This window comes from Ahaetulla prasina, chromosome 1, assembly GCF_028640845.1.
Source record: "Ahaetulla prasina isolate Xishuangbanna chromosome 1, ASM2864084v1, whole genome shotgun sequence".
Taxonomy (NCBI): Eukaryota; Metazoa; Chordata; class Lepidosauria; order Squamata; family Colubridae; genus Ahaetulla; species Ahaetulla prasina.
In genome coordinates, this window is record NC_080539.1 from 296,018,703 (window position 1) to 296,041,217 (window position 22,515).

General features: G+C 39.2%; 1 protein-coding gene across 5 annotated transcripts in view; it reads right to left on the minus strand.

Annotated features, from left to right (window-relative positions):
• Nucleotides 1–22,515, minus strand: part of AMBRA1 (autophagy and beclin 1 regulator 1) — a 161,522-nt gene that overhangs the window by 126,783 nt on the left and 12,224 nt on the right. For 3 of the 5 annotated variants that reach the window (XM_058161761.1, XM_058161762.1, XM_058161763.1), the window contains one exon: nt 19,406–20,901. In XM_058161761.1, coding sequence (XP_058017744.1) covers nt 19,406–20,901 — 1,496 coding nt within the window. The remainder of the gene's footprint in view (nt 1–19,405; nt 20,902–22,515) is intronic. The other 2 variants (XM_058161764.1, XM_058161765.1) reach the window with 2 other exon arrangements.

Genomic DNA, 22,515 nt, shown 5'->3' on the forward strand with positions numbered 1-22,515 from the left:
TTAAGAGTGTGGCTCAATGAGGGGTAAAAAATCCAGGCTTTATGTAGCAAATTCCATCATTTTATCTCCTGTTTCTAACAAAGTTGCCTCTACCATTTTTCCTCACTCGTGACATCTGGAGGCTGCTTACAGCCATTACAGAGATAAAAAAATGACTAACGGGCAAATACTACAATAATATTATATTTCTGTTTGACAGATCATGTTATGTTTTAGGCAGTCTGTAACAATGTGTTATCACCCATGGCTCTGTAGCATCTTGTCATGTATACAGTCAAACATCTAAACAATTCAAAATGTTGGAATACAAAACAAAACCTTCCTATTGAAGTATTTTTTTTTCCATAGGAGAAAGGGTAACTATTCCTGCATTGGTAAATAAGGTACAGACTTAAAAAAGGCTCTGGGGACAAGCTATGGAAAATTAATGAAACTGAGAAGTTAGAGCTGGAAACCTATGATAAATTTAGACAGTGGAAAGCTGTGGTTGGTTTTAAGAAAGCAATATTGGCTGTGTTGTGGTCCGTTAATAGCCTGTGGACCTGGCAGCGGAATCGGACAGTGAGGAGGCTGGGGAGGACAATGGGCCAGTCCTGGAGCCAGGAGAAGGCCCGGACGAGGGCTCTGCATCAGAGGCAGAGATGGGGCCAGGGCCATCTGGGAGCGATGCGCAGACTCCGAAGCCTCTAGAGGCGGACAGCAGAGAGGCAGAGGAACAGGAGGAGCCTGTTCCTAATGCACGCATGGGAAGAGCTGCCAGAAGGCAAGAGCAGCTGAAGCAAAAAGGACGACTTGGAGTAAGGCCAAAAGATGATTAGTCACTCCCATAAGGCTTAAAAGAGCAGCAATGAGCCTTTGGGTTTTTTGTGGAAAAGCAACGTTGATTCCATTGCTTCTTGTCAGCGTCTCTTGAACTTTGTGGGGGGTTTGCCAAGAAAAGCCTTTGGCAGATTGCAAAAGACAGCAAAGATTGGTGATAAGGCTGAAGGACTGTTTATGAAGAATTTGTTTTGGACTAAGCTGAGAATGAATTAATTCTCAGCTGTTTTAATAAAATATGTTTGTTCAGGTCTAATTGTGTTTGGTAATCACTACTTGGGCCTCGGTCACAACAGGCTGAGAATTCTAAGAAAGACTTAGGATTTGGAACTGCTGAAACGGCACAGGTTCAAGAAAGTTTAGGTATCCTGAAGCGATCCAGGGCGAGTTTCTGAGAAGATCTCCAAGAGTTGGATATTTTAAAGTAGCTTGAAAACCACAGAGGACGAAACATCCCACATTTTTATCCCCCCAGAAGGCATCTCAGAAGTTGAAGACAGAGATAGGAGAGACCATGTTCAGCAGCCAAACAGCAAGAGACAAAGACTGCAAGCTAGCTTAATTACCTTTATTTATCTTAAAGTATGAATAGAATATAGGAGTGACAATATACTTATTTAGTCAGTGTGATAGATTACATGCAAAATAAGATAAGAGTCTACCAGATGCAAAAAGCTTTACTTTGCCTTTAGAGAAAGCAGTCAGAAATACCTGTGTGAAGTTTCAGGCAGTTGGGTGGCAAATAAAATTTACATTATTATAATTATTATTAGGGCACTATTATTGGTGGCATGAAAAATGGAATGAGCAGCTATAAAGTATGAAGCTTAAGAATGAAATTAAATGCTTGATTTGCTTTATTATAATTATTTGGTAATTTTAAAAAGATTAAAAATGCAAGAGACATTCGCAAGTTGTACCTGAAAACCTGTTGTGTCCGCCAGTGGCCTGCAGAGCTGACAGCAGAGTCAGACAGTGAAGAGGTTGGGGAGAATCATGGGCCAGTCCTAGAGTCTGGGAAGGCTCAGATGAGGGCTCTGCGTTGGAGGCAGAGAGGGGGCCAGGGCCATTTGGGAGTTATGTGCTGCCTCCGGAGCCTCCAGAGTCAGACATCAGCGAGGCAGAGAAACAAGGGGAGCCTGTCCCCAGTGCGCGCATGCGCAGAGCTGCCAGAACGCAAGAACAGTTAAGACAAAAAGGACAACTTGGGACTAGGGCTCGAAGATGATTGGCCCCTCCCATAAGACATAAAGGAGGAGCAAAGGCATGTGAGCCTTTGCAGGAAGCAACTTTGTTAGTTCTGGTTGGTTTAAATTCTGAAACTCCATTTTGACTCTTTGCTCTGTGTGGCCTTGCAAAGCTAATTGCCAATTAGGTCTTTGGCAGCATGTCAAGGGAGATAAAGACGGGTGCTTCTCAGCCTTATCCCATAGAATTGTGGCAGACTTCTGTCAGACTCTTTACAAACTATTTGTGACTCATTAAGGGCTGTGAATAAACAGAATTCACAGCCGTTGAAATAAAAAGAGGGTTTTTGGGACTAATCGTGTGCTATTTATTGTCTCAGGAAGCCTAGGTCAGAACAAAACCTACAGAAACTCCCATAACAGTGTCTCTATCAAAAGGGCCAATGTTCATGACTGCATCTTTAGGTTTCAAGCACAGGAGTTTAATGTGTCTATCAACGTTTTCCCATTTTTCAATCCACATATAGTTCTATTATTCACAAGCAATCAAATGAAAAGGGGGAATAGAGCTGAATGCCTTCAAATCTCAAAAACTCAAGTTTTCTATAACCATCATATATATTCTTCTATTAAATATAAACAACCTGAAAGCGATAGTTAAAAACAAGGGAGTCCCAATGCCAACCTTTGCAACTGTAAAGACAGACTAAATCACGATATTCATGAGGAATGCTTGTTTAATAATAACAACAACAACAACAAGAGTTGGAAGGGACCTTGGAGATCTTCTAGTCCAACCCCCTAAGAAGTAGAGACTTTACCTTTTTCCTTTTAATAGAAAGTTATTGTATTTTTTGGACTATAAGATGCACCTTTCTGTCTCCCAAAAGGGAGCAAAAATGTCCATGCGTCTTATAGACCAAATATTGCCAAAGCCCTGCCCACCTGCCAGCCATTTTTTGGCCTCTGCATGCCCTGTTTTTGGGCCTTTTTTGGTCCATTTTTTGAGGCTTTTTTTGGGGGGGGGGCTGTTTTGGAAGCTTATTTTGGTCCATTTTGGGAGCTTTTTTTGACCTGCTTTTGAGGCTTTTTGGGTCAGTTTTTGATGCTTTTTTCAGCCTGTTTTTGAGGCTTTGGGGGGCAGTTTTTGAGGCTTTTTTCAGACCATTTTTTAGGCTTTTTTTGGTCTGTTTTAGAGGCTTTCTTCAGTCTGTTTTTTGGGGGGGAAAAGGCCAAAAAAAGCCTTGAAAACGGGCCACAAAAGCCCCCAAAACAGGCCAAAAAGGCCTCAAAAATGGGCTGAAAAAAGCCTCAAAAATGGGCCCAAAAAAGCCCCCAAAACAGGCCCCAAAAGCCTCAAAAATGGCTGAAAAAAGCACCAGAAACAGGCCAAAAAAAGACAGGGAAAGGGCCAAAAAAGGCCCGAAAAAAAGTAAACCAAAACTTTTTTGTTATTGTTTTCCTCTTCTAAATTTAGGTGCATCCTATAGTCAGGTGCATCTTATAGTCCGAAAAACATGGTAGCTCAATTTGTTTATCACAAAATCATGACAACTACACCGAGGTCACAGCAAGAAGTTGCTATTTTGTTATAAATAAGATTTCTACATCAGAAATCTCAGTTTTGCTCATGCTTTTAAAAAGTCACCTATTCCAAATCTCTATCCTAACATCTAACGGTACTACAATATACAGTTTAAAATCTTCTACAAACCCAGAGGATTCACTCACTTACCCACTATTCTAACTTTATACTGTTCCAGTCAAACTCTACTGGAAGCAGATAGCCATTTTATCTTTACACGGACAGCGATTTCAACGTTTATTTCCAGTTTTCAAAGGAGACTATGTCCCAATCATGACTCTGAGTCACAGCTCCAGACTTTTCAAAGGGGAGACACACTTAAAAGACCAATTATTGTAGAAGGAGATTTATCGTCCAGATAATGATAATTCATACCTTAGAATTATCTAACTATATCTCCAAATTTTAATTCAGAAAAAATAAACTGAAATATTTCTTACTCATAAGTAGTTTCTATTAGAACAACAGAACTTTTGCTTCAGTTGGCATTTTTCATATATTTTATTGAGCCTGGTTAATTGTTCATTCTAGCTTAGTATTCTATACCCAAAAGCAGCAATTATCTTGAAATAGGAGGACAATTTTGGTGCATCTTTTGAAGATAATCTTTGCTATCGGGTTTTTTTTAAATTTAGTCAGCCATATAACTAAATTTGCAGCAATTCAGAGTTACTGGAATAGTCAGTTAAGTGAACATGCAAAAAATAATAATTAGAATGCACGTTACTCAACAGAACAATCTGACTACACTGGACAAAGCAAAAATTATTACTTTTCCATTTAAATTACTGATGTACAGAGGTCCCCAGGTAATGGATCTCAGAATCATAACTTTGTCTTCTGAAACTGTTATTATGATCTGCAAATAGCTAACTTAATTTGGTGCTGATAACAGAATCTAACAAATCCTGATATAGATTTTACAGGCAAACAGCTTTGTCTTTCTACAAAATACAAAATTAGCACAACAGGTACCGTATTTTTCAGACTATAAGACGCCCCGAAGCATAAGATGCACCTAACTTTTAGGGAGGAAATCAAGGGGGGGAAAATCTGCCTCTGCAAAGTTTTTTTCGGTGTATAAAAGGCCCCCCACTCCCCAAAAAACTGTGGAAATGTCCGTGCGTCTTATACAGCGAATGTTGCCCTACCTACCCTTCGGCCTCCACCCTCTAGCCTCTGCCTCCCAGCAATTTACCTCCTTGCAGCAAACAGAAAAGAGCCTGGTCAGCTTCAGCACAGCCCAATTTAGCACAAGCAGCTGATTGGCGGTTGGATCGGCCTCCCAGAATACCAACGATCAACTGTTCCAGGCTGCAGGGATCGCCACCCATTGCTGCTGCCATCTATTGCCACCTCCATGCACCCCATTTTTGGCCTCCGTGTGCCCCATTTTCGGCCTCCACGTGTCCTGTTTTTGGCCTGTTCCAGGTGGCAGTGATTGCTGCCACTGCCGCCTATCCCCACCATCTGGAATAGGCCAAAAATGGGATGCACGATGGGCAAAAATGGGGCACACGGTGGGCAAAAACAGGGCACATGGAGGCCAAAAACAGGACACACGGAGGCCAAAAATGGGGCACGTTGAGGCGATAGGCAGCAGTAGCAATGGGCAGTGACTGAGGCGATGGGCAGTGACATTTCCACCCAGTTTTTTGGGAGGTTTTTTGGGGGCGGGGGAGTGCGTCTTATACACTGAAAAATACAGTAAGTGGTAGATTAATTAAAAAGCTCTTTCATCAAATTCAAAGGAAGAAGAGAACTATTTTGCTACCACATGTACTAAAATAAGACGATGGACATTCAAAATCACAGTATTTCAGCACTGAAATGACTGGCTATGAAAAAGGCTCTCCAGAAGGAGAGCCTTTCCAATGTGAAGGTACTTTTTAAACCATTTACATTTTAAACAAAATAGATGTGGATTTTTCAGTTAATTTAATTCTCCTCTCTAATGACAGTTTTTTAACGTTTTAGTGTTTTTTTTAAATATTAATTACACTTATCTCCTAAGCTTTCCAGGAAACACATACCGGTTAAATAAAATATAAAGGTAAAGGTTCCCCTTGCACATATGTGCTAGTTGTTCCCGACTCTAGGGGGTGGTGCTCAGCTCCGTTTCAAAGCTGAAGAGCCAGCGCTGTCCGAAGACGTCTCCGTGGTCATCTGGCCAGCATGACTAAATGCCAAAAGGTGCATGGAACTCTGTTACCTTCCCACTAAAGGTGGTCCCTATTTTTCTATTTGCATTTTTTACAGGCTTTCGAACTGCTAGGTTGGCAGAAGCTGGGGCAAGTAACGGGAACTCACCCATTACGCAGCACTAGGGATTTGAACCGCTGAACTGCCAACCTTTCAAATCAACAAGCTCAGCGTCTTAGCCACTGAGTCACCGCATCCCTTTAAATAAAATATACATAATTAATAATACAGACTCAATAATACAAACTCATTCAGGACTATGAAAGTTTTAAGATTGCTACATGCAAAATAAGTGTAGCTAACACTAATCTCTTTCACAAACAAGAATAAAATATAGTGTCTATAATTAGAAACTAAACCCATGGTATTCAGCAATGGAATAGTCCAATTCATTAAAGTCAATATTTTCTTAGTAATACAGATAGTCCTAAATTTACAAGCACAATTAGGACGTACATTTCAGCTGTTAAGTGAAGCCGTCATTAAGGGAATATCACATAGTATTCCAATATCTCAGGGGTTATCACAAAGAAGAGGGAGTCAAGCTATTTTCCAAAGCACCTGAAGGCAGGACAAGAAGCAATGGATGGAAACTAATCAAGGAGAGAAGCAACCTAGAATTAAGAAATTCCCTGACAGAATAATTAATCAGTGGAACAACTTGACTCCAGAAGTTGTGAATGCTCCAACACTGAAAGTTTTTAAAAAGAAATTGGATAAATGTTTGTCTGAAATGGTACAGGGCCGTAATGGCATGCGCGCCGGATCCCAGAAGAGAGCAGCTGGCCGGTGCGCATGCGTGCCAAACCAGCTGTCCAGCGCACATGTCCGCAATGGAATATGGAAGAGCAGCTGGCTGCCGCACGCATGCGCACCAGCCAGGTGCTCTCTTCCGGGTTCCGGCACTCCAGCACATGCATGCACTTATGCATGCATATTCAGGTTTCAGCACTGGTATAGGGTTTCCTGGCTGAGCATGGACTAGAAGACCTCCAAGGTCCCTTCCAACTCTGTTATTCTATTCTATTCTATTCTGTTCCGTTCCATTCTTTCCCGTTCCATTCCAATCCAATCCATGATGGACATGATTATATGACCATTTTTACCATCTTCCCAAACTCACTTTGTTTGTCCGAAACCAGCCAGAAAGGCCACAAATCATAATCAAAAGATACAGCAACCATTGTAAATGCCACCATTAGCAAAGGATCGAAGGCAACAGTAAGGAAGGGAAAGAAGATTTCTCTCTCTTGCCATTAGCCTTCACAAAAGGAAAACAGAGTGATAACTTGAGGACTCCTTGTATACTATTACTATGCTTTTACTGTTGTATGGTTATTATTAGACTGAGAATGCAGCACAAATTTATCTTCACTAGTCGTGCAATCCCAGTTAAAACTTTCCCTTTGAACTGATGATTCTGTTTAAAGACCATCAAAAATTACTGATAACATACAATACTCTTCTGCTTCCATAATATTCAGGGACCTTTTCTTCTGAACAATCAGAAAGTCTATCTGGTGTATTACACCATTTCATTCATACACATTCCAAATAAAATTCATACACATTCATAGTATGTAACTACTTATTTCATGCTGCAACTTTTGTAGTATAGTGGTGTGTGTGTGTGTGTGTGTGTGTGTGTATGTATATGTATGTGTGTGTATTTGTGTAGAACTTATGCATCCATGCATTTCATCATCTGGTACCAATGCAGGTAGACTTTGACTCACAACCATTCCGTGACTGTTCAAAGTTACAACAGTGGTGAAAAAAGGGAGTTATTTTTCATACTTATGCCTGATGCAGCATCACCATCGTTATGTGATCAGATGCTTGGCAACTGGCATACATTTATGACAAGTGAATGTCTCGGAGCCATATGACCTTTGGACAAGCAAAGTCAATGGGAAAGTCAGATTCACTTAACCACCAGGTTATTAACTTAACAACTGCTATGATTCACTTAACAAATGTGGCAAGAAAAACCATAACACGGGGCAAACCCCATTTAATAACAATCTTGCTTAGCAATGGAATTTGGAGATTCAATTGTGGTCATAAGTCAAGGACAACATGTAATAACCCAGGAAAGTTCACGCAGGAGCTACTTCTTGCTTGCTTATCCAAATTACATAAAACTGATTAAAATATCTGTTGATGATGAAAAAACAAAGGAAAATGTTCTTGACAATTCTAAAAAATTATCCTCCTTCCCAAAATAGGCTCTTAACACAAACTGTTCTAAAGAGACTCCTATAACAATGGCTGTAAGTATTTTTATCATTTTACCGAATGTTGACATTACTTGTAAGCTACTTTTTATCCTGAAAGGTGGTTCACATAGAACTAAATAAATAAAAGAATCATTTGTTTTCTTTTAGGATGTTTTGGAATCTGCAGAAGCTTAGTTTAGAATGACACAGGCCATTTAAGCTATGATTAGAGTGATTGTGTAACACTTCCTGTTTCTACCTTGGGTTTGATGACAGAATGACTACATCTAGAAAAAGAGTAGCTCAGATTTTAATCTGCCACTCCCAAGTGATGCAAATGGTAACATGATGCCCTCTACTATCCTTTATGAAAGTGAACCATACATATTCCCACCAAATCTGAACAATAAAAAGAACTGAAATAAAGAAATAATGAAATAGTAACCATAAGATTTTTTAAATATGTCAGGAAGCTACAATGGTGAAAAAAGTATGCTCAAATACAATTCCCAAAAAGATGAAATAACTGGAAAAATTCAAGCTTCTCTTTTCTCCCCCAGCAGTACGATAGCGTCACTGGGAATAGACAAAATGCCATTTCCCACATTTTACTGTTCTTGTTCACTCCTTTTTTAAAAATCATGTAGAATATTTTGCAGTCGTGAAAATTCCCAATCGTAAATCCTTTCTTACTTGCCTGTTTTGCAATCGTGTTTTTATATTAACTACCTCTGATCAGAATGAATTTTTTTCACATGCCAGGACAGAAGTCTAAAGAAAAGAAGGGCTAGGAAATTTGTAAATTCATGTAATGCACAAGCTGCTATTACAGATGCAGATAAAAGAAATCATGTCAGACTAAGTTTCTCCTTCTATGAAAGAGACAATGAAGAAAAATACTCAAAGTATATTTGCTGAAGAAATAGCAGAATGCTTTCGCCCTTAAATTCTGTTTTACAGCAGTATTGTGATACCATAATTAGAGGAAACATTTACTGACTTACTGTTTAAAGTTTGAGAAATGCGCCCTCTGCTGATTTGAAAGCCGAAAAACATTCTAATACATAAAATAATAGGGCTATGCAGGGGATGAAAGAATGTAATTTGAAGTGTATGTGGGCATGCATGTGGCACCTGTCAAGAACTTAAATCAAATATGTCTCTTTCAAGGAAAGATGTTGTGAATATAGGAAGTTCTTACACTATGTTCACACCTAATCACATTTCAACCTTCCAATGCAGTTCACCATGCTGCCCTAATAAATTATGTACACAATTATTGTATCTGAATGTTCCAGGAAATCTGAGCCAGCCTGCCACCACAGAGAGCCATCCTGAATGATAATTCTAATAATCCTCAACCAGAATGGCCATAGTGAAAGCTGCAATGCAAAATATCTGGAAGGCAGAGACCAGGGGAAAACTTAAGTCTATGAAAGGTTAGCACCATAATCCCCTGAAAGAGGGAAAACGATACGTAAGCTGCTTTCTTTTAGCCAGAAGAGTATAATTATTTAAATACAGTAAATATTTCACAGGAATGCTTTGGAGATTTAGGAAAACTTAACATCTTTCCTAAAACTTTCACCTGAATGTAACTGAACAAAATTTTAAAATAATTTGGCAAATGATTGCTGCCAGCAGAAGATGGGTAAACCATAGTTTAGGAGTATGGGCATGACAGGTATGACTATGAGGATTTCAAGATCAGTTAATTCAACAAATTAAATCCTTATATTTGCACTGTATGATCATATCCTTGTGAAAAGGATGAAGAAATTCAGTAAGCCTTAAATAGGCAATTTGGAAATGGATGAAATCAAATTCAAGTGGATTCAAATGAATGAAGCTGTGGAAGTCTGAAATTACTTTGATCCCAAGGTTAAATTATGAGCACATAATATTTAGCTGTATTTTCAAGTCCCATTTTACTGAGAGATTTTACAAGAAAAAGGAACAGAATACCAGGTACAGGTACAGTATTTAGTGATTTCAAAGTTACAAAAGCACTGGAAAAAGTGACTTATTACCCATTTTCACATTGTGACCACTGCAGCATCTTCATGGTCACATGATCAAAATTCAGTTGCTTGGCAACCTGCATGTATTTATGACAGTTGCACTGTTGGAGGTGGGAGTTGTGTCATCACCATTTATAACCTTCCCAGTCAGCTTTTGACAAGCAAAGTCAATTGGGGGGACGAGAGCCAGATTTGCTTAATGACCACATGATTCACTTAACAAATGCACCAATTCACTTAACTGTGGCAAAATAGTCATAAAATAGGGCAAAACCCACTTAACAGCTGCTTTGCTTAGCAACAGAAATTTTGGGCTCAATTGTGGTCGTAAATCAAGGACTACTTGTGCCTAAATTCAATTGTAGAGCCTGTAGACCTAGTTGATTTTTTAAAAAATTTCCAAACTGCTTCTAGTGCTGTAAAGCACTATAAAGCAGTATACAAGTCTAAGTGCTATTGTCATTAATCAATTAGCTGACCACCCCTCCTGACAGAGCAAGCCATTGATTGAGTTATTTGGTCAATTCTAAAATATTATGAAAATGTCTGCTCTGAATATGTTCCTAGAACAACAGAGTTGCTTCCAATGGGGAATGGCAGCCTGATGCTCTCCAAACCTTTCTAAAAGTGTGGAGAGCTGATGCAATTTTTAAAAGCCAACTGGAAGGTGAATTATGGTGGGCTTTTATCTCCCTGAATCAAAGAAAGATTGAGAGATTAACCACGAAGGTTCCGGAAGGCAGTTCCACAGTTCATTCTGATGACTGCAGAAATGGCAAAGATTTCGTAGCTAGATCGGAAACCCTGGACTTTTATCTACACTCCTAACTGCAGCAAAGCCATTACAGATTTTACAGCCTTGCTATTCCAATCACTTTAAGCCCAATCAATTATAGCTGGAGATAGATTTCCTTTTGCAGCAAAGACTCCTTGCATTGAGTATAAAATAGATTTTGGTTTAAAGGTTTAAGACTTATTGGCACAAAGCTCAATTAAGAGAGGATCTGAGAGTTTTCAATGGCTAAGGAAATAGTCTATTTTTTTATTCTGTTGTTTTTATTTTCACCACAGGTTGTTCTCAACTTACAACCATTCATTTAATAATAGTTTAAAGTTAGGACAGCCTCAAAAAAAAATATTTACAAACTGTTCTCGCACTTACTGTGTTTCCCCGAAAATAAGACCCTATCTTATATTTTTTGAACCCCAAAATAAGGGCTTGGCCTTATTATCAGGGGGTCTTATTATTTTGGGGGGGGCAGGAGGCGGCGAGCGTGGCCATCTGATGGCTGTTGCTGTGCAGCCACTTGTCAGCTGTTCACTGGGGCAACCAAAGGTGGGAATCTCCCCAGCGTTCTTGGCACTCACCCGCCTCCCAGCCAACCATCCATCCCCCTCGCCTGCAAACTCCCGCCCCGCTCCCGCCTCTCCGCCGGGTGACTCCCAGCAGCACAAGATGCCCAAAGCCTGTGCCTGTCGGGCTCCATTTTCCACAGCACTCGGCTCTTTATTGAGCGGGCTGCATGTGGGGCAAGGGAGAAGCAAGATGCGTTGCTTCTCCCTTGCCCCACATGCAGGGCTTGCTCCTCTTACCGTCTCTTCCCCCCCCACCTTGCTGGGGACCGGGGAGACGGGAGACACGCAACTTACCTGCCTTGCAGCTCCATCGCATGTCTCGCCGTTGTCTGCAGGCAAATACGTAGGGTTAAAAAAAAACTTCTCGCAAGTTCAATCAAACTTCTCAAACTCACGAGAAATTTTGTTTGTTTTTTTTTGCCCTACAACATGTTTGCCTGCAGACAATGGAGAGACACATGACAGAGCTGAAAGGCAGGTAAGACAGCTCCACGCACCTCAATGGTACCTTAACAGCAGCCTGGCTGCTTCCCTTCCCCACCGTCTCTTTGTTGACAGGGGTGGCAGGTGGGGCGGGGGAGAAGCGAGACATATGGAGCGTGATGGGGCTCCTCTTGCCATCTCTTCTCTTCCCCCTCGCTGGGCATGGTAGGGCTTCCTGCCCCTGCCCAAATTGGATGCAATTTGGGGGTGGCAGGTGGGAAGAGGTGGGGCCAGGGGCCAGGGACTCTTACCTGCCTTACAGCTCCATTGTGTGTCTCGCTGTTGTCTGCAGGCAAACACATTGTAGGGTAAAAAAAAACTTCTCACAAGTTCTCACCTGCCAGCCTCTTTGATAAAGAGCCGGGCACTGTGGAAAAGGGAGCCAGGCGGGCATGGGCTTTGGGCATCTGGGGCTGCCGGGGGTTGTCCAGCAGAGAGGTGGGAGCGGGGCAGGAGTTTGCAAGCAATCGCTTCCCCTTTGCCTTCTCTTCCAAAAGCGCTCCTTGGGCACAGCCACTTCTGCAGTAGGAAACTTATGCCTCACGCCGGACTTCCGAAGGATACTGTAGCAGCAGCTGTCCACAATTTTTTAACACTTATTTCGTCCTGACCCACGTGGCCCAGTACGGTCGGGACAAAAAAAAAGTAAAAAAATTGTGGATATTTGGTACTATAGTACCCTTCTGAAGACTGGCACGAGGCACATCGGGCGCATCGCTTGGCTTCCTGCTGCAGAAGTGGCCGCAATCAATGGCAAAAGCGGCCGGAGTGGCACCCATGAGGCAGCTGTTTCATAGACGGAATTGCCTGCTGTGACTGTCACCATTAGGCAAGGAGGGTGCGAGGCATATGGGGTTTGTCATTGGCCTCCACCTTCTTTTGCAGTCGCAATTGGCTTGTATTTTTCTATCTTGTCTACCTGGAACATTTTTGCTTTTAGACTATTAGAAAAATGACAAAACAGGACAGAAGAGACTCACTAGAGTAACCTGCAATTACACAAGTTACACTTCAGAATTTTTTCAATAAATGATAAATAAATTTGGTCAGATGGAGGGAAAGTGACATTTTAAAAAACAAATGAAAGCTTTGTAAAACTAGGACAGGTGATGTTAATAAAATATCTGGAAAAGTAAAACAAATTAGTGACAAAGTGGAAAATTTAGAAAGAAAGTCAGGAGTCCAAGGAAGAGAATTGGAAAGAGAATTGGATAAACTGGCTCTACTAGAATTGAAAGAAAAAGAATTTGCCTGAGATTTAGACCTATTCTAGAGGTTCCAGATAAAAATATTAAAGACAGGTTTCTTAATGTTTCGGCATTATTTTTAAATCTGAATGAGGAAGATATGGAAAATGATACTGATAACATTTGTGAAATATATTCCAGATTTTCCAGACTGAGAAATGTTCCTAGGGAAAAAGAAAGAAGAAAAAGGACCAGTCTTGCAGTAGCATTTTAATACAAAATTGAAATTGGATACTGATATAATTGTTTTGAAAGTGATTCACATCAGAATTTAGAATCATAGGGCTGGAAGAGACCTCCGAGATCTGCCAGGCCAATCCCATCCCAAGGCAGGAGACCTTATTGCATCCTGGACAATTTTTTCTTGAAAACCTCCAGCAATGGAGCACCCACAAGTTCCAGCTTGGGTTTCTTTTTAATGAGTTTCCATCTATAGCTTCTTCTCCTGCCTTCAGATCCTTTAGGGAATAAATTGATTCCCTCTTCTCTGTGATGCCACTCAAGTCCTGGAAGACAGCTTCCATGTCACCCCTCAATCCTTCTCTTCATTAGGTTAGACATACCTAATTTCCTTAAGTGGTCATCATAATTTAACTTTTAGACTCTTTATCATCTTTGTTGCTCTTGTCTGCACACTTTCTAGGGTCTCACAGCATCTTTTGTGCATCATGACAACCAGAACTGGACATGGTATTCCAAGATTAGCCACACTAGTGCATTATAGAGTAGTAGTTCTCAATCTTGACGCTATCCCTCTGCTAATGCAGCCTAGAACTATGTTGGCTTTTTGGTAGCTGCAGTACATTGCTGGCTCAAACTTTAGTGGTGGTCCACTAGGACAAGATTCTGGTCCACACTTTGATACAGGAGTTTAATGCCTTCATTTATCACCACTTTATTGACTCTTTGCCAGTGCCTCTTAGTTTTGAGTGCATTGATGTTCATGTTTTCCTTTCCAAATAAATATTGTTTCCAGATGAGCAACATAAAATTCAAGAAGAGAGAGAGTAAAGAAACAAGAAATATAGATTCCTTTAATTTTCCTTTTCTGCATGTCTTATTCAGAATTATGGCTAAACTCGGACAGTAAAAGTCTAAAGTATTATCATTTATTGTTCCTTTCTTCTCCAACTTTTCCTCAGATCACTATTCTTGTTTTCTGTTTCAGTAGAAACCTAGTATTTTAATATTAACTTATTCAAGAAAACTGACCACAGGTTCAGCAATATTATCATCTCAGATGAATGGAAAATCTCCCATTCTTCGGAATCTTTTACTATGTGCAATTCAAAGTTCTGGCTTTAAAGCATTTATTTTTAAAGCCCAATATTACTTACGACCTGTATATCTATGTGAACACCTTTTCCCAAAAAACTGGAAGATAGGGGGAAATGTGCCTTGTCTAGATCCCTTCTCTTAGGGAATGTCATCTTCAGACCCCACTCAACAGAGACTCCTATTCTTGGAAAAGCATCCCTAGTCCACTGGTTTTTCAGAAAGCCATTAAAATCTTGCTTTTGGGGAAAGGTTTGGGACTAAACTGATGGTGGGGGAAAGGGGGCCTCCTGCTATGTGTTTAGATATTGTGGCTGTCCTTCAGGATGCAACTATTATTTAGCTGTTATTTATTACAGAGTTTATTTTAATATTATATATTTTTTAATTTTTTTTGTTTTAATCCACTTTGGGTCCCGTTGGTTGGACCCACATATAAAATATAGTTATAAATAATCTGGAAATGTGAATTAGACGTTACTACTTTAAGTTAAAAGAGAATCTGCTAGCTGTCAGTCAAACCTGCAAGTATCTATAACTCAGCATTAGAATTTCTGTACTATATTAGAGTATATTGCAAATATATAGTAATATAATTTATAGGCTTTGTTCTTTACTAAGTTTGCAATCCTTAGTAGGATTTCTAAGGTATACATTACCTTAGTAATAGGTATACATGCATAGAAGTAAATTTTACAGAACACAATGGAAGATTCATCTAAGTAAAAAATGTGTAAATGAGAACTAAGGCTGTTCATGTATGCTACTCAATTATTTTCCTCTGGTCCATTATCATCACCCTCAAATACTCTATGCAGTAATAGAGCAATATTTCCATAGCACAATCACCTTTGGGTCCAACAGATATAGAGGCAGATGGTGAAAAACATCTGTAAGCAAATAGTCCTATATTTCAAGCACCATCAGTTTGAAGATCACTGGAATAAATTAAAATTTCACACCCTTATTGCATGAAGGCAAACATATGGCCTTATTTCATCTTAATGTGTATGCATCCACAAAATCTTGCATAATACATGTGCCTGTGGGCCAAAATCCCAAGGCTAAATCAGAAGTTATATGCATAGAGGCCAGCTGCTTTCAAATTAAACTCTGTGGATGGGTAAATATGCTCTCTTTAACAAGGTTCTAAGTTATACTCCAGTTAAAAAAATAAGACCAAGAAGTCAATTATGAAAACCAATTAGAAGCTTATTAAACACTATGTGATTAGCCTAAGATAATTAAACAAGATTGCTCAAAGATCAGAATTTTTTTCACACATGGCTACTTTGTAAAACATGATATAGCATATAGCCTTTATTTAGCCATCATTAATTCCCTTCACCTGTGAAGACCTATGGTTACCAAACATGTAAATTCTTAAACTGACAAACCAGCTCAAGGAAACCAGACCCAAAGAGATACCAAACACAACCTGTTTTCATTATTTAGTTTATCTAAATAAATTTGCTGTCACCATTCCAATAACTGCATTACTTAATAAATAAATCAAAGAACATGAAAAGCAATATAGAAACTGAAATTGAATAAATCCTCTATACCAGGAGTCTCCAACCTAGGCAACTTTAAGCCTGGCGGGCTTCAACTCTCAGAAATCTTGGTTTACCAGGTTTAAAGTTGCCAAGGCTGGAGACCCCTGCTCTATACACCACTATATTCCTGCAATATATCATAGGATCTTCCAAGAAATCTTGATGAAATCTGTACCCAGGTCATGAATGCGATACAACAATGTCCTTCCTTGTGGCAAGAGGCTCTTTTTTTAATTTTCAAAATAGGAAATGCTCCAACCCACCCAAAGGCTTATAGGCCTATTTCTTGAGTGAATGTAGATTATAGATCTATAGACTATACTTGCAGAGAAATTAAATGGCTTTTTAACTGATCCAATACATCCTAACTAAATTTGCTCTAAAGAAATATATGACACATTGTGAACACCACTGAGAATATAAATCAGAAAAACATGACACAAAAAGATTGTGATAAATTGAAATGGCTCTTAACAAATATGACTTTGAGGAAGGTAGACCATAGTTTGAATTTTTTTATAGAAATAAAGGGCATCTCTAAAGATGATGATGATAATGGTAAATGGAATTTATTGCAATAATGTATTATAATGAAAAGGGCAGGACAAGATTGTCCTGTCACTTTTTATTTTTATTGGCTTTAAAGATAGTAAAGGAAAATATAGCAGGAATATCAATAATAAATATTTTATCGAGAATCAATTTATTTCAAATGAACCCAATAAGAATTGAAAACAAACTATAAAGGGAGTGGCAGAGACAATTAATTTATTTTATCTGGTCAAATAAAAGGCCAGGGCTTAAAGATATTTGCAACTAATAAAGAACAAAATGTATTAGCAACACATTAAACTATACTACCAAAATAGCTGTCTAACTTGGATTAAACATCGGATTGTATCACTTATGGCTACATTACTTCTCCTGAAAGAGCAGGATTCCTAGAAGATTTGCATAAATAACTTGGAATAAAACAGAAATGTACTATCTGTAAGAGATCATTAATTATAAACAGTACACTAAATGTATGGGATAAAAACAGAAAAAATAAGTCCAGATGTATTACTTCTTGCTTTAACGTTAATTATTTTCATTAAGGTGAAGTAAAAAAAAGATCAGTGGAAATTGTATATCCTACATGATTTAATTTTTAATAAAACAAAAATGAAAGCTCTCAAGACGCTCTGGAATAGTTAAAAATTACTTCAATGATTTTAATATTTCCAACTAAGCATCATACAAAATGAATTACAAAAACAAGTGAGTACTTAAGAAATTTGATTGATTTTTAAAAACAGAACATCTGTTGAGGCTTAGTTACGATTCAGACACCGCACACATTAAAAGATTGCATGATGAAATGAATGTAAAATGTAAGCAGTACAAATGATAGCAACAATGGGAACATCAATGGAAGACAAATATTAAATTTATTGTGACCATTACACATTAAAAAAACACTAGTATAAGATGCTTCAGTGCTGATATTTTGCTCTAGTGCCGATTGCTGAAATAAATAAAAAATGCTAGAAATGAAATAAGGTCAGATATCTTTTTCATATTTGGCAGAATGTTATAAACTACAGTAATTCTGGAAAATGATCTATTATAAAATAAAATAAATTTAAAGGTTGAATACTCTTTCCTGCCAGCTGTTTTATTTCCCCAATAAATATTACCAAGTTAATATCTTATAAAGTATGCAGAGTTGCCTTTGTATATAATAACAGATGCCAGGATACTTTATCCATGGTATATCTCAATATTTCAGATGTACTTCAACAGAACATACAACCTATTGCCTCTATATATGTAAATTGGAAGTTACCACAACAAGGATCCTACAGCCAGACTATTTCTATCCGGGAAGAGTATATTATTGTAGACATATGAGCCTAATTTGATAGATATCATCATAAGAAACATTTCATAAAAGGCTTTCTGAAACTTTAAAAAGGGTTCACTAACCATGCATTTGATCATTTAGGGAGAATGCAGCATCTGGCAAAGAAGGTCAAGCCAAGAAAGATTAACAACTCACTACCACAGGGGTTGGCAACTTCTATGTAGACAAAAGCCATAGTTCTACTTTTACAACTGGCCAGCAGGCTAATTAAATGTTTCCACTGCCTCACCTTAGTAGCTTTGTAAAATAAACAGATTGAGAGACTTTTAAGCCTGTTATTTTAATGAGCTTGTTTAGAAGTTTTCTATTGTTGTTAAATAATATCAAGAATTAAATGAAGTCTCAGTCCCCATTTAAGACTGTGATCATTTCCTCCTATAAGGTGGACCATGGAACCCAGAGGTCTTCAAACTTGGCAGCTTTAAGATTTGTGGACTTCAACTCCCAGAATTCTCCAGCCAGCATAGCCAGCATAGAATTCTGGGAGTTGAAGTTCACAAGTCTTAAAGCTATCAAGTTTGGGATATGTAACTGAACATAATGAATTATTTATCATAAATATTATAAAATCCTACAAGATTATTCAATAATCTGATTAAATTCTACTGGTTTTCTTCCTATACCCCTCAGTAGGTCATGTAGATTTAGATGTAAAAAATAGAACTGTGATTATTTTTCAGCCTTGATACACAAAGCAAACACTTCCAGATCAGTTCTATGATACAATCACTGTCCTTACCTAGTCCATTTCAGAATACATCAATAGTTCTGTCTGAGGAGAACAGCTCTTATCTATTAAGCAATTGTTTGGCACTGATGTAATATTGCAAGCCAAATATGAGGTAGCAGAGAAAACCAATGTACAATTTACATTAGAGTTAAGATTAGTTACTCATGTAAAACAAGACACCTAACAACATTAACGTTAGATAAATTTAAGGCAAAAAAAAATCTCATTTCTCTCTTAGCCAAAAAAAATACAGAAGGAGAGTAGAAAATTACTGAGATGTGAATTTTAGAGTAACTGGTTATTTTATTATCAATACTGAAAGTGCAAGTATAAAATATTAAATGTAATGCCCAATTCCACAGAAAAAGGAAAGCAAAAGCAATATTTTTCATTAGTACAGAAGATTCCAAGATAGCTATTTTTCCTCCTTTAAATATGATCAAACTTGTAGTAGTTCAACTATTTTCTCAACTCTACTGCTAAATCTACAATTAAAATAATTATCATGTAACAGAAGAACATGGGAATTATTGTAAAAAAATAGCTGATCCAAGCAGTCTCTCAACAACTTAAGATTTGAATAGAAGTCACTTTCTCCTAGAAAGTTTCATCTTTCTTTTTCCTTGCACCATTTTAATTTCTTGCATTTCAAAGCCTTTAAAAATCCTCCTTTTAAAAATACCAATTAATTTTTATAATTAGCTTTTTCGATAAGAGCATTTTCACTTTTATATTAGAACACTTAGAATAGGTCAGACTTGGTGGGGCTTCAAAGACAAATCAAGATGGAATCTAGCTAGAAAAATCTAGCAGTCTTACCTCCTGAGTGAATCCTCCTCTGAAATTTCCTCAGGCATTTCCTGGTTTAAGGCGTCCTGTGATACATTCTCAGGTCTATTTGAAGCAGATTGGCTGTAAATTCTTTCCCAGTGCCCCGTCTCTTGATTAAAGACCCCTCTCACAGTCCTTTCCTCTTGAGGATTAGAAGATCTTCTCAGGGGCAGCCTGCTAGAGGGAGAAGTTCGGCTTTCCATTCTCTCAGGTGGTGGTAGCTGGCTACTGCTGGATGGCACCCCCTCAAATGTGCTTTGGGACTGCCCTGGTGCATAGCTGGGTGTGCTTCTTTCCCAGCGAAGTGTGTCATTGTTAAAAGTCAGCAGGTTGTGACAGGCGCGACAGCGGTTCAGATGCCCCCGTGACAAATTGGAATTGTTTTCACTGCTATGTGGGGTCTGTTGATGAGAAGGACCAGGCCTATCAGGCTCAATGTTGTTATTAAGCATTTCTTGGGCCTGATGTGACTGACTAGGTTCACCACTTATCCCCTGATCTAGTTCTTGAAGCCTATCATATTCCAAGAAGAATCGCCTCAAGTCACACTGAAGCTCATTGCGAAGGCTGGCTGGATTGCTTGGGCCAGTACTACTGGTGCTGTCTGCTTCAGCTTCAGGAGCTGGGAAACCCCTCCCTTCTGTAGCTGAAGTATATACAGAGGATTGGGAACTTCCTTCCTGCTGTCTCAGCACCGACAACAAACTCACTGAAGAGGCACTGGTTCTAGGAGGAGGCATACCTTCCAACTCAGAGCGAGGGCCCATATTCAACACTGTTCGAGTCCACTCAGAACCCTCCAACCCTGAGGCCATCTGTCTTGGGTGGATCCTGGACGGATGGCCTGACAAAGACCCAGTAAGGGATCTACGAGTGGGGCCCAGGCTAAAGTTGCGCAGGGTGTTGCCAGCAGTACTGCTCTGAACAGTGCTGAAAGCAGATGGTCGATTAAGGAGTCCCTGCTCCTGCTGTGCTGAAGATGCCTGCTCCTGGGGTTGGTAAGGTTCCATTTGCACAGAAGAAAAGGAAGTGCCAGTGGACCCAGAGGATGTGGAAGGGGCGTTGTCCTGGGATGGGAAGAGAGAAGATGGAAGTCTTGCACTAGAACATCGCCTGCAAAGGCACAAAACCCCCAGATGCTGGCAACATTTTACTGAGGGGTAATTGACAGGCTCACTGAGGCCATTATAGGCAGATGCTCTAGAGGTTTCACTAGCTGGAGGTGGTGGTGGAGGAGGAGGAGGAGGAGGTGGGGGAGGAGGAGGAGGGGGTGGGGGAGGAGGTGGGGGAGGAGGGGAGGGAGTAGCAGAGTCTTGCATGGCGTTTTGCTCTCCCACCTGGATACCAGAAGAGCGTGATGACAGCATATGCAGGAAATTATGAAGGAGTGGTGTGCGTCTCACTGGTTGAGATTGGAGAATGGAACGTTGACGATAATGTGGTATTTCTGTACTATCCACAGGTATTTCCACCTCTTCATCATTCTGCAGAATAAAGTGCACACAATCAATCAACTCATATGGGGTGGGAACCCCTCAAACAGTTAGAAAGATAAAGCTGAAAATGATTTTCTTGAGTTGGATAGAATTACTAACAATCTTTTATTAGAATGGTCAGATTAGATTCAGAAAATTCCATGTAATAATGCTGTAAATTCCCACAAAGATATAGTACAGTTCTTTCGAAGAGAGCAATGCAATTAATATGGCTCAAAAAACAGTCAGTGCAAAGAAAGCCAACAAACATTATAATATGGTAATGGAAATATTCCTATTAGCTCAGCCATACATTTCATGCATTAGTTATGTATAAGACTGGGCCAGCATTGCTGCAGGATGGTGATTCTCGGGGCTCCTCAAGGATCCTGAGGATTGCCAATATTCCTGCCGTTTGGGGATTCCTTTTTTTGGGATCATAGCTGTAGAGACAGCGAAGAAAGGAGGCACAGATAGGCGCGAACAGGGAAGTGGCAAATTCCCTGGAGCACTGACACCAGCCTCTGACCCGGCGGCATGGAAAGGCAGCCATTGAGCTGTCACTAGCAGGGGCAACCACGCTAAAAGATTGGAGCAGGAGAGGTGACCGAACGGAGGATTCTTACCAGAAAAGTGATTTGCCATTATATAGGTAAGAAGAAAAATCACTAAGGCTTGAAAGAAGTTTTTATTCTGAATCAGCGGCTAAATTGGCACGCGGAAGTACAAATAGAAGGGAAAAAAATGGAACTTGGAAATTAAAGCCCCAGAAAAACTTTTCATCTGAATTTTAGTTTGACTGTGGAAGAGACTAAATATTAAAAGGAATAAAAAACTGAAAGAAAACATCGTTAACTAACAAAAACTTAAGTCAGGAAATGATAAATTTGGTGGACTAATAATGGATACTTTGTAGCTGAAATATTTGTGAAAGGGAAAGAACTATCTGCTGGAGGAAAGAAAGTATCAGAGCATCTAGACCAGCGTGGGGAAAAAGCATTGTTTGGACATCTGCTGTGAACTTGCAGAAAGAAGAGAGGGAGCAGAACAGATAAATACTTATTGGAATATTTTAAAGACATACTGGGTGGACTCTTCCAGAAATAAAGAAGAAAAGAAGAAAAGAAATATATGGACTTAAATTTTGGTTATAAATTGATTTAAAAAATCTTTCTCCTTGTATTGGAAATATGGAAAATTGGGAGGAATTGTGGGAAATGCTTTTGATGATCCGAAAGTCTGTGAGACATATGGCTGGAAAAGAAATAAGTGAGGAGATACAGATGATAATACTGGGATTGATAGTGGAAAAGTAAAAATGAAGAGAAGGAAAGAAATTTTAAAAAAGAGGGGGGGGAAATGAAAAAGAAAAGATTGAGAAGGACAATTTAAAAAATGAAAAAGATAGTGAGAAAAATAGATGATTACACTGGGTTTAGCAGTGAAAGACGAAACAGAAGAGGAAGAAATAGAGAAAAATTGAGGGGGAACATCAAAAGAGTGACAACTAGAGAAAAGTGGGAAAGAAGGAAAAAGAAAGGGAGAAAGAGGAAAATGAAAGAAGGGAAGAAAGGGAGGAAAATACAAAGAGAAGGGGTCTGGGAGAGACTGAAAGAAAATGGT